This window comes from Populus nigra, chromosome 14, assembly GCF_951802175.1.
Source record: "Populus nigra chromosome 14, ddPopNigr1.1, whole genome shotgun sequence".
Lineage (NCBI taxonomy): Eukaryota > Viridiplantae > Streptophyta > Magnoliopsida > Malpighiales > Salicaceae > Populus > Populus nigra.
The window spans coordinates 12,028,140-12,041,546 of NC_084865.1; the positions used below are offsets into that span (position 1 = coordinate 12,028,140).

Genomic DNA, 13,407 nt, shown 5'->3' on the forward strand with positions numbered 1-13,407 from the left:
TTTGTGTTATGATAAAATTTTAGGACTAAACTATATACATATATATATATATATATATATATATATATATATATATATATATATATATATATATATATAAATAAAGAGAGAGAGAGAAAGACTATCATTTCTCTATTTTTTTTTTTAAATATTGATCCAATAAAGTTAAAGAGTGATTTCTTAGTAATATCATTGTGAATATTTTTAATAATTATAATAAGCTCTTCACAATTTGATTATATTAAAAGGATATAAGAGTGTAAGCTATACATATTCAAATTAGTAATAAAATATGAAAAGCTTAAGATATTTTGAAAATTTTTTTTCATTAGTCTTTATCCTGTACAAGAAAAATAATAATATTGATGGATTTTTATTTTGGCAACTTTATGAAAAATGAATTTGAGCCTAAGTTTGTATTTCAAAGGTCAAAGTGCAAGATGATAATGCCTTGATAAGTAGGTATGTCTCACGTTTATACCTAACATCTCTAGATTTGACAAAATGCTCAATTTGAATAGCATGGGTTTAGCTCAAGTTTAGTTACGTGCCAAGCCTAAATAAAAATGTGTATAGCTTACTACCATTCCTATTAATCATGGATTTGGCAGTGTGCTAAGCATAAAGAGCTATCATTATAGACCTCATATTGGATTTTAAGGGCCAAGATTCTATTTACTTATTTTTATGACTTTTAACATAAAGTGTTAAAGTTAGAGATATTTATATATTGTTAATGTATGTGTAAGATACATTTGTCTCTTATTAATGTTTGTATAAAAAATATTTATTCATTATTAATGCTATCAGGACAAAATTACATTACAACCGCTCCACTTAAACTAAAAATTAAGGTTCATATGCTATACAAAATTACATGCAACCCCATTAGGTAAGGGGTTAACAATTTCTATTCTCTAGACAATAATATTTTTAAATCCCATAGCATTTATCATATCAAAATAAGAACAAAAACACTTATTCTTAAAGTTTAATGTTTATTCTTTTATTTATTGTAATTTTTTTAAAAAATGTTGTTGATTTTATTATAATCTGAGGATTTCAAACATCACAAAAAATACAAAAATAAGACAATCTAGTATTCCAAATATAAAATACAAAGAGGACACTGTTATGTTATGTGTTATATGGTTATTTAAGAACAAAATACATAGATAATTTTTAAATTTTTAATTTATAAAAAAAAACTAAAAGAACTAAATACTAGTCTGACTTAAATCACTTTTAGTTTTCAAAATTGACAGCATCTTGAGGTCTTCGATTTCATTCCTTCCAAATTAAGAAAATTAAAAAACGCGAAGCGACTCTCATGACACCATACTTGAATCCTTTTCCTGCAACTTTCCTTTGGCCCCACAAGACTCAACTTCCCAGTCTTCAATTGTCCCGTCTACGCCACTGAGTTGAAAATTAGATTACATAACCCACGTTGCCGCGGATTTATAATATATTTATATGTTGTCATGAATTTATATAAAAAAATATAAAAATAAAATTATATGAAAAAAAACTATTGCAATATACAATATTGTTTTTTAAAAAATAATAAAGATAATTTTAGAAAAAAAACATTAAAAAATGAAAGGAAAAAAAACCTTGTAAGAAAACACTGTAGCAATCTATAATATTTTGTGAGGAAATATACAGTTGTAATTCTCAACCTGCTCAATATTAAAAAAATAAAATTTACAAAGATAATTTTTTAAAAAATCATAACAAAAAAAATCATGTTGGGAATGACCATATCAATCCACAGTGTTTTTTTTTTAAAATACAAAACTAAATTCTCAACCAATTTAATATTAAAAAAAATAAAAACAACAAAGATAATTTTTTAAAAAATCATATAAAAAACAAAAATCATAAAAAAAAGGGAAAAAAACTCATGTAGGGAAACACAATAGCAATGTACAATGTTTTGTAAGGAAAGTTAGAGTTGTAATTTTCAAACAGCTCAATATTAAAAAAAATTAATAAAGATAATTTTGAAAAAAATTATAAAAAAATATAAAAATAATGTAAGGAAGCACTATAGCAATCGACAATATTTCAAAGAAAAAAACTAAAAAGCTAAATTCTCAACCAATTTAATAGTAAAAAAATAAAATAAAAAGAAAATAATTTTGAAAAAAAAAACAACAAAAAAACAAAATAAATGAAAAAGCAAAGAAAATAAAAAGAAAAACACATGCAGGGAACGAAAAAAAAAAAAAGAGAGGAGGAGTTCAGTACTTTCCCCACGCGTTTTAGAATATTAATTAATAAATTTGGTATCTTCAGCAGTAGAACTACACCAACTTGACTTGCCTTTTCTTGTTTGTTAATCTATCAAAGAATGAACCGCAAAAGTATGAACCATCCATCTCTCTTCCCTTTCTTCCTGAGAAATTCCCAAGCAGTCTCAGCAGAAAAAACTCCCAGGAGATGTCAAATTCCAGGAGATAGATAATGCGCACACATTCACTTCGATTAGATTTTATTTTAATAGATCTACTCCTCCTTAACATCCATTTCTTGAATGCACTTCAATCACAACAAATCTGGTGATGTCAGCTGGGGTTGTTTTGGGTGACTATGGTGCTGGTCGACGCTGGCGGTGGCCGGCCCGTGGGTTGATAGTATCAGTAATTGACCCTTTATTTATTTTTTCTAATTTCTCTGATTTCTTTAACTTGTTTGGTTCATTTTTTTAAACAGTAGTTGTTTTTTAATTATTTTGTATTATTATAATATTTCTGAGAGATTATTGTCATTTTTCTTTAATCTATAAATGTATTTGTGTGATGTATTTATAAAAATAAAAGTTATTTCTTCTTGATAAGAAATAATAACTTATAAGATAAGAAAGGGCATAAATTAAAAAGAGAGATTGGGGTTAAATATTTGTATGGAATATCTTATTTTGATTAAATCAGATTTTATTGAAATGTTACTTTGTAATTATTAAAAGTCAAAATTAATTCAAGTAAAAAAAGAAATATATAAATTTTTTTCAAATTATAATCGCTCTTACAATAAAAAATAAATTAATCTATTATATATATTTTCTAAATAAAAATTTTATTTGAAATTTGGAAAATAAAAAAATATTGAAGAAAAAAAACATAATTTGACCCTTTTTTGAAAAAAAAAATTTGATGAAGTAATGATAAAAAAAAAGTAAAATTTGAATAGTATAATTATAATTACAAAAAGAAAGACATTCTTTTATATATAAATTTCATACTAATATTTAATATCCTCATTCATGAAAAATCTAATTATAGATATTTTAGTCTATCTAAGTAATAAAAATACACTATTGAGTAAGATCAACACAATATGGAGTGAATATAATACTATTCCTTTAATGAAATCTTATATTGAAAATTATTTTAAGTATCAAGAATTAAATTTTTAATGGAATTTAATTTTAAAAGTACTATAAAAATAAATTAGAGACCAACTTTTCTAATTTAATACACTAAATAAGATTTATTAATGTTAAAATACCCTTCTACCTATATATATATATATATATTATCACTCTTCTCTCTCATGTCAAGAGTAAATATGCACTTTCATTAAATCCTCAACTACACTATCACTAAAAGAGTCTTCTCTTCTTTCATATTATTTGATCTCAATAAGAAAACAAGATCTTACTGAAAGGTATTTGGATTTGATTTTTTAGGTAATTTTGCAGTGATGAGAGCAGAGAAAAATTGAAATAATTTAAGGGTGAGAGTAATATAAAAAATAAAAAGAATTAAATTACGTGAAAGAGAATGTTTCTTTTATATTTGTGAATTTAATTAATTAATTAATTAAATTTAAATTAAACACTATAATTAAATAGTGATATTTTCATTCCATGAATTATTATTTTGACTTCATATTTATTACAAAGTTTATTGGTAGACTATATTATCCTTATCTTTTATATAAATACGGAGTGCATTATTTTCATCAAATCAATTATCTTTGAAAAATAATTTTTTTAATTATTAAACTTCATAATTATTGTAAATAAAAAACAAGTGCATAAAAATTTAATTTTCAAAAAATCTCAATTTATTAAATTATAGTTTTTGAAAGAAATATTTTATTGAAAAATAATATTTAAAAACACAAATAATTCTTTGACGAAAACAAAATATAGTATGACCAAAAAACGTTTGTTCAAAGAAATTGAATTTTGTGATAGGAAATGATTAAACAAAAAGGTAAAAATGTGAATATCTTTCGACTTTTACCTACTAAATATATAAATGTAAACACAAGAAAAAATTTATTATCATCATTTGTGAATAATATAACTAAGGGTATTTTTTATATATTTTATTTTATTAATTAAAGAGAGATTATGAGATTGGACTAGCAAAGTATGAAGGGGGAATTATTGTTACTTAGATAATTAGCTCGTGATATACTATGTTGCAGGTTAGATAATTTTTTTTATATAAAAAAATATCTAAATATTACTAACATATTTTATAATAAAAAAATCATGAACTCAAAATATGATGTATATTGAATGATATTTATTTTGAAATTTAATACGATAACATGTTGGTTTTCTTTTGTTTTAAAAAAATATTAAAACGATAATATATTAAATCGATCCGAATTACCTCTTAAATTTGTAATTTAGGTTATCAGACCGTAATAATCATATAAAAAACAAATCAATATAAGTTATAAAGGTCAATTTCTAATTAATTCAATGTTTAAGGATGAATTTTAAAAAAATTAAAAAAAAATTACTGAAAACTAAATCCATGAGACAAAAATAACCTCATAAAAAGTAAATAGAAAAAAATTACAAAACCTAATTCTCAAATAACCTAATATTGAAGGATGGAATTGAAAAAAAAAACTCAAAAAAAAAAAGAAGAAGATTTGGTTGTTGGAGGGTGAAATTAAAAAAAATTCAAATAAAAAAGAACCCATAAAAATTAACCAAGTTAACACAGGCCAACTTGTCAAACCTACGATTCAAGTCATGAGATCAAGATAACTTTATAAAAAAAAAATTGAATAAAAATTCACGAAGTCCAATTCCAAATCAACTCAATATTAAATAATAAAATAAAAAAATTGATTAGAAAAATCAGCAAAACAAAACCTCAATCAACATAGGTTAAGCTGTTAAATTGACGGTTTGGATCGTAAGATTGAAATAAATTCATAAAAAACAAAAAATATTATGAGACCTTTCTTCCAAAATATCTAATATTAAAAGTTGAAATTAAAAAAATTCATAAGACCAATATAAATTAATAAAAAGAAAATAAAAAAAAATAAAAAACCTATTGGCTATGCAATTTAGCCCTACCGTATGTGTATTTTTTTCTTTTTGTTTTTTTATTGAAAGACCATACGGGGTTTTGGCATTAGAATACACCATTCTATGGCTGTAGTTAGCAAGCTAATCTGTATCTGTATACTGATTGTTCCCCCTGAAAGGTGTGTAGAATTCAAATCTCCCAGTCTCTAAAAAAGACATTTCAAAGCTAGAACATGAGAGCTTTTATATATATATAAACACACTAGACAACCTTTTTATTTATTTACTTCATCATTTCAAATAAGCTCGTCCAAATGGATTCTATGATAATCCTCAAACCAAAAATCCATCAAATCTAGTCAAATATTGCAGCTCTTAGAAATTGCTGGCAACCTGCGTTTTGGGTTTATGAGGAAACGTCTTTTTGCAAGGAATAATGGCTTGACGCCATTACAATACGATTTTAACGAGGGCTACTAACAATTTACAGAATCACACCTTCTTTCTATGCATTAAAGGAAAGCACAATGACATAATTACAAATTAAAGGCTCGTCAGAATTCTTGGAGAATAATCATTATCAGAAAACAATGGCTAACCAAGCCAGTTCAAGTTGTTTTCCTTATGTACCTTTATGATCAGAGATGGAAGGCAGGGTTTGAAACGATTCCATGACATGGCAGTTTCTTGATCGCCTATTACTTCGTTTAGGTGGACAAGATTCGCAACTGATGATGGCAATTCACAACTTGAGCACTCTATCATGTAGAGCTTACTCAGATCATGCAACTGACCGATCTGTTCTGGCAATTCTTTTACACTTAGACATTCGGATAAGTCAAGAATCTGCAGCTTATGAAGTCTACCGATTGTGCCCGGTAACTCTGTCAATTCGATGCAGGAGTTGAGCCTTAGGACCTCCAAATCAAGTAAATTTCCCATGTCCTCCGGCAGTGCCAAAAGCTTGTGACAATTCGTGATACTGAGCTTTCTTAGCAAGACAAGATCACAGAATCCTGTTGGCAATTCCTCCAGGTCATTGCAGTAGTCAATGGTGAGGTCGACTAACTTTGGGAATGCATCCGAAATCTTGTTGGTAGATTTATTAAAAGCTTGATCAATATTGCACATAACCAAGGACATCTTTTCTAGCTTCCTCCATTTCATTGAAGTCAAGAAAAGGGATGGGATGGAAACCTTTTCCAGTCTTATTCTCTTTAGATTTGATAAAGAACCAAGAAGTGGGAAATTGCTCAATTCGGCTGGAACGAACCCATAATTGTGAAGTACTAAAACTTTTAGCTTATTCATTCTTTCTATGAACTCAGGTAATGAGTATTTCTCTGTCTGAAAATTCAGAAGTAAAACCTCAACTTCCGGCGCTTGCATGGTGGACCAACTTGATGAGAATTTTTCATCTGCAAACAAGGTGATGAAAATACAAAAAAAAAAAATTAAAAATTGGTTGTGTATGTTTGATGCTTGTGCGCATGCATGTGCGCAGGGGTCAGGCTATCTTCGTATTAAGAAAACAATAGGGATTAATAACCTGTTGAGATAGATAAGAGTTTGGCCCTGATTGATAGCTGATCTTGTTCCATCAACCACTCAGGGATTTTATTTTCAATTATCTCCAATAATACTCGTTTCCTGCTCTCAATGCTTCCTGAGTTGCTTCCACGGATGGCCAGCTCCCTGAGCAGGTCATGCTGTGTGACAAAATGCTCATTATAGGAGCCATCATCTTCGTTTGCATCTTTCCTGGTGAATCACAGGAGTTGATTGCTTAGAGACTCGCACTCTTGACAAGTTAGCAACTAACAGTACACAAGTTAATTCAAATGAATAACGCAAGTGGAGTTCTAATGACCATCAAAAGTTGCAATCATAGCAGTTGAAGCTGGTCATCCATCAGCGAAACCCACAAAGATAACCAATTATTTTAATCCCCCATAAACCAAGTTGGTAATGGTTTTGTTCTTCTAATATTTTCCATGATTTTCTTCTTCTAATATTTTCCAGGATAACTCATTTTATATATAAAGGTCCATGTAGTAGTAGGATCCATATGATATTCGTAGAATCGATGTTTGATGTGAAGATTCCACATGCTGTTACTAGAATATATACCCTGGCCATGATAATGTCAATAGGGTTCATAGCTATCATACCTTGTAACTACAACTTCAATCAGATTCCTATCAGAGAGTTCATGGAGATTGGCAATGGCGTCATCCTCATCTAGGTTATACAATTCTGCCCACATATCAATAAGGGTAGTGGCAGGAATCCTCTGGTCTTCAGGGAATGAACCAAGGTCCATGAAACATTCCTTGGCTACTACATTATCATTGAAGGCTTCCACACTGCTCCGAAGACAATCGAGAATTTCATCGTGGGAAAGAATAGAAACAGCTTTAGAGCATTCCCTAAGTCTCTTACGCCATTCTGCAGCAGACTTCCGGCACAAAGATTTTCCAACCACTGAAATGACTAGAGGAAATCCCCTGCAGCATTTTACCATCTGCAATTCAGTGCCATGACAAAAATCAGTCATTCCGTGCAGGTTGGTGGGCAGTAACAAACTAAAAATAAAATTGTCAAGTAACCATCTCAACCCAATAGCTTAAACTGTTAGTTAATGTTCCAAGATATGATTTATATTATTCTCTAACACCCTCCTCAAGTGAGGGCCTTTTGGACTTGAAACTTGCACAGATCAGGATGGTGAGATTCGAACTCGTGACCGCTTGGTCATCAAGGCTCTGATACCATGTCAAGGAACCAATTCAACTCAAAAGCTTAAGCTGTTAGTTAAGGTTCCAAGATATGATTTATATTATTCTCTAACAAAAGTTCCATTGTGTAAACACATCGATGGTTTCTTAAAGGTGTAAAATTGACGTTTTTCTTTTCTTTTCTATAGTTGCAAAATTGTAAGATATCATCCCTGGAGTAAATTTACAGATTCAAAAAACATGGTTTCAGAATTTTTATTTGAAGTTCTGATAGCACTTGATAAGACAACAAACAAGTAAGCACAAGTGCATGCTAAATCAGGGAGTCAAAATATTGGACAGAGAATATTTGTTCACTAATTTGTATTTATGTAGAAGGTGAAAACCAAATAAAAATGAGCAAATATGCATTAATAATTGCAGGTTGATAAATCACCTCCTCTAGAATTTGCTGATCTGGAGTATATGACTGCTGATCCAATGGAAATGCCAATTTCTGAAAAAGGGTCATGGCATCTGCAAGATTCAATGTTTTCAATTTATATGTGGATCCAAAACTTGGAAATTCATATCTTGATGTCACCAAAATCTTGTAATTTTCTATTCGGAACTTGAGCTTGTGAAGAGTAGATTCCGATCCTGGCCAAACATCATCAAGGACCAATAATATTGGATCTGGTCCTATCTGCTTGAACAAACGTTCCAAATGGTTAGCTGCATCTTCTTCACTTTGAAAAACAGGTAACTCGATTTCTTTATGCTGGAATATCTTCTTCACAATGACCATCAGGTTGCGCAGCTTTGGAACGTTGACAAAGAAGATGTTGCTCTTGAATTTATCTGAAAAGGCGGAAAAGAAGAAAGCTGTAATGAAGTTTCTTCAGAAATTCTTATGTTTTCACATATAGCTAAATAAAGACGGAGACAAGAGCCTACATGTGGAACTCCAAATTCTAATACTCAGAAAAACTAAAAGCAAAAATATGGGAATTGATTCATTTACTCTGCTAAAGAGTTCCAAGTAATGAACTGAGTCGAAAATATCATACATTTGCTTATTTCAATCAATAACAGCCCCACAATACTGCAGAAACACAAGTCTTTATGTACATGACAAAATCATCCGTTTTTATTTCTTGAAAAATGAATAATTGAACAAGAGAATGTAGATGAAGCTTAATAGAGATACACATTAGACCAGAAAAACAAAAAGGAAAACAGCAGCAATTTACCTCAGATAATAACAGAACAAGGAAATGGATGTACATGGCAATTACCCTGAAGAGAAGAAAACATAAGGAAACCTTTTCGGGCACTAAAGCTCAACTTTGTTCAGATACCCTGTTCTGTTTGCAAAATTGTTTGCCTAACATGATCATAGAACCTTTATAACAGGTGTACTAACTAAAACACTCTCTTACCATCAAAAAGGGATACAAATAGCCGGACCAAAAATAAGCAGAAGAAGTAGAAAGACAAAAGGAGGTAGTCAAAAGAACTCTCAAGTACTAAATGTGTACCTTTAACATTCCCATGTTGACAAAGTGCTGTAGCCAATGTTGTCTTTCCACATCCTCCAGGAGCAGATAACACAATATGCTGTGATGTCTCATCATTAAGCAGCTTTATCTCCAGATCACTCAATGGAATCTTCAATCCAACAGGATCCACTTTCAGTAGAGGAGGTGAGCACACACCAGCTAAAATAGTATTACTATAGCTCTTGCTTGAATCCACCCTACAAGCATTGCTTAGAGTCATGCTTAACTTCCCAAATTGATCACTTAACTGTCTTACTCCAGAAGAAACATCTTTCACAGCAACCAAATTCGAATTTTGTGTATGCAAAATCTCTTTTGTATCTGCTACCGCCTGAAGTTGCAAAACACTGCTAATATGATCACGAATATCCTTCTCTAACTTGACAAGTTTCTTGTTATAACGAGGCCTCTTCAAATAGTTGTATTTCTGGATTTTTGAGCATTTATTGACTAAATCATTGCCTTTTGTCACTAATCCTTTGAGCCTTTCAAGTTGCTTTGGTTGATCAAGTTCTGCGTTGAGAGATTCTATTTTCTTGATATTTGGAGCCATATCTTTCAACATCTCCTCTAGGCGCTTCAAGCTTGGCTTGAACTGGGAGTTGTTTTTCTGTGCTTTTAAAACCATCTTTAAGAAATCACCAAAAATTATCTCGAAACCAGCCCCAGCAACTGCTGATATCACAACTTGACCTGCCATGGCTTCTTTTTCACAAAGAAAAACCAGCTGATTTTTGACCAACAACTAGTGAGGAACTGAAGTTAAGAGGAAAATGGTTTCTGAGCTGTTTTGGGTAGATGGAAATCTTTTCCGGGGAACTGGATTGAAAAGATTTCCTATCGTGTTTTCTTTCTTGAGAAACGAAGTAAAGCATCATTATATGCTAGTTTTCTAATTTCTTGTGTTGATGATGTGTAAAGTGTGTGGACTTGAGAGGATTGACTCTTCAACCTTAAATTATTTTTTGATGTGTAATTCTCCCATTTTAGTTGTTTCTGTTCCTGAAGTTTTGATCAAAAGCAAATTCGTCCCTAATCTTTAAAATTTTGTGACATTGGTCCTTGACAGCCCTTCTATCATGGTCTAATTTATGAACAAATTAAATCTCACGTGGGGACCCATAAGATCGTGAGATGTGTGTCCTTTAAAGGATATTTCATGTGTAGATTTTAATTTATTAATACATAGAACTTGGGGGTGACATTTCATAAATAGAAGAACACAAGGACCAAATCAAGAATTTTAAAGGCTTAAGGACTGAGTTTCCTTTCACCGGAGTTGAAGACTTGAAGGATTCCATTAGCTCAAAGACTTAGAATACTGCTACAGTTAAGTCAAGTCAACTGTCGAGGCAGGTGGGGGCATGGCAGCTTGCCATAAAGAATTTCATGGCAGCTTCCTCGTCGGAGCATCGAACTTTCAATCTCTAGATTCTTTCCAACTTTTATTGCCCGTTGGTCCACTATGAGAATAAATAAATTCTTCAAGATGAAGGATGGTTCTATATATATATATATATATATATATATCAGGACAAAGTTAATGAAATATATGCTTCTGGATTTCTGAGAAACAACGTTCACCAAAAGATTGGAGGGCAAATAAATAAATTAATTAATAAAATGACAATTATTTTGTCAAACAACTCAACAAACAAGAACAATTCTAGCGTGCTACCATATATAGGTCTATTTTAATTTTGTTAGTGTAATATAATTTATTCCCGTCAATGCTTCATAATAATTATTTTGCACTTAATTGTCCAAAACAAAATTCATAAGAACAAAATAAGTAGTAGGTTAAACCGTTTAAGGTTGGTATTTTTTATTAACAACTCTAATTTCAATTATAAAAAAATAACAAGGATCAAAGTTAGTATAAGAATTAAATTATATTAAATTAAATTAAATTTTAAAATATAAAATTAAACATAAAATGTACAATAATTAAAAAAATTACAACTAAATTTGATATATTTAATAAATAAAAAGATATTTTTATGTTTTTTACCACTTATGAAAAATATTTTTCCTTCAAAATTAAAAGAAAATACTTTTCTAAAAAATTAAGCTAAATTTTTCTTTGATTGAAATATATTTTCTATTTACTAACTTTTCTAATGTTAAATAAATAGAAAAAAAATTTTAAAATAATTTCTAGAAAATTACTTTCTATAAAACATACATTGCCTAAATATTTATAATGTTTGATTAATATTATTTTTATTAGATTTTCTCCTTTTTAATTTTTAAATATCTCATGCAACACGTGTTTTTCCTTCAAAACTCACCCAACAATCATTAATTAATCCATATCTCATCAATTTAATAAACAAGTTTAGATATTTGAATCATATATATTGTATTATAGATTCATTTATTTATATTAAATTCAAATAAAGTCCTTGATTTATATATTCATATCTCTACTCCCAAAAATATTTTATTGTAATTGCCACAAGATTAAAAACGTTTTTTGAGATTATATATATATATATATAAACTTAGAGTTAAGACGTACTCAATAAACATATGAAAAATTAACTATTGAATTAATATTTAATTTTACAAGTGTTTATTTTTATTATTATACCATTAAATAAAAATAAATAATTGTTTTTAAATCTAATAGGGTCCATAATTCATGTTATGAGTTTTGGTACCTATTCATAATGTTTTTTTAATCCCAATTTTAATAAATAATGAGAATGCATTTTTTTAATTAAAAAATAAAATTGTACTTGATAACCATGCCAATATTTTTTTGAAGATTGCAATGGAAAAAACATTATACACACACACACACATCAAGTGTGCAACTATTATTTTTCTGTTTTTTAAAAAATATTGATCCAATAAAGTTGAAGAGTGATTTTTTAGTAATATCATTTTAAATATTTTTAATAATTATAATAAGCTCTTCACAATTTGATTATATTGAAAGGATATAAGATTGTAAGTGATACACATTCAAGCTAGTAATAAAATATGAAAAGCTTAAGATATTTTAAAATTCTTTTTTCTTTAGTCTCTATCTTGTACAAGAAAAATAATAATATTTATGGATCTATATTTTTGACAACTTTATGAAAAATAAATTTGAGCCTAAGTTTCTATTTCAAAGATTAAAACGCAAAATAATAATACCTTGATAAGTGGATAAGTCTCATGTCAATATCCAACATCTTTAGATTTGACAAAATGCTTAAACCAGATGACAAGGATCTAGCTCAAGCTTAGTTACGTGCCAAGTCCAAATGAGCATGTGTATAGCTCGCTACTATATCTACTAATCATGTGTTTGATAGTGTGCTAAGCATAAAGGGCTAAAAGCTCATTATAGACCTCATGTTGGGTTGTAAGACTCTATTTATTTATTCTTATAACTTTTAATGTAAAGTGTTATAGTTAAAGATATTTATCTATTGTTAATGTTTGTGTAAGAGATATTTATTCATCATTAATGCTATCAAGGAAAAATTATATTTTAGCTCCTCCACTGAAACTAAAAAATAAAATTTATAAGCTATAAATATCTCATGAATCATTAGGTAAGGGGTTAATAATTTTTATTCTCTAAAAAATAATACTTTTAAATCCTATAGCATTTATTATACCAAAACAAGAACAAAAATACTTGTTCTTAAAATTTAATATTTATTCTCTTATTTATTATAATTGTTTTGTAAAAGTTGTTGATTTTATCATCAAAGAGTCCCAAACCCTACTAAAAATATAGAATAATATAACCTAGTATTCCAAACATAGAATACAAGAAGATCACTATTACCTTCCGTGGTTACTTAAAAACAAAATATATAAAAAATTCTTAAATTTT

General features: G+C 28.8%; 1 protein-coding gene across 1 annotated transcript; it reads right to left on the bottom strand.

The window, feature by feature from the left end:
• Positions 1–5,773: 5,773 nt before the first annotated feature.
• On the bottom strand, positions 5,774–10,470 carry LOC133673526 (probable disease resistance protein At5g66900). Its single transcript, XM_062094383.1, has 5 exons — positions 9,549–10,470; positions 8,465–8,868; positions 7,462–7,814; positions 6,840–7,051; positions 5,774–6,708 (listed from the first exon to the last, which is right to left on the bottom strand). The coding sequence occupies exons 1-5, from the start codon at positions 10,267–10,269 to the stop codon at positions 5,885–5,887; spliced, it is 2,514 nt and encodes an 837-aa protein (XP_061950367.1). The 5' UTR covers positions 10,270–10,470; the 3' UTR covers positions 5,774–5,884.
• Positions 10,471–13,407: the final 2,937 nt, after the last annotated feature.

Coding starts and splice junctions, on each gene's coding strand:
- LOC133673526 (XM_062094383.1), bottom strand. CDS start 10,269: ATGGCAGGTCAAGTTGTGATATCAGCAGTTGCTGGGGCTGGTTTCGAG. Junction 8,869..9,548: donor TCAACATGGGAATGTTAAAG/GTACACATTTAG, acceptor CCGCCTTTTCAG/ATAAATTCAAGAGCAACATC. Junction 7,052..7,461: donor ATTGAAGTTGTAGTTACAAG/GTATGATAGCTA, acceptor GTGATTCACCAG/GAAAGATGCAAACGAAGATG.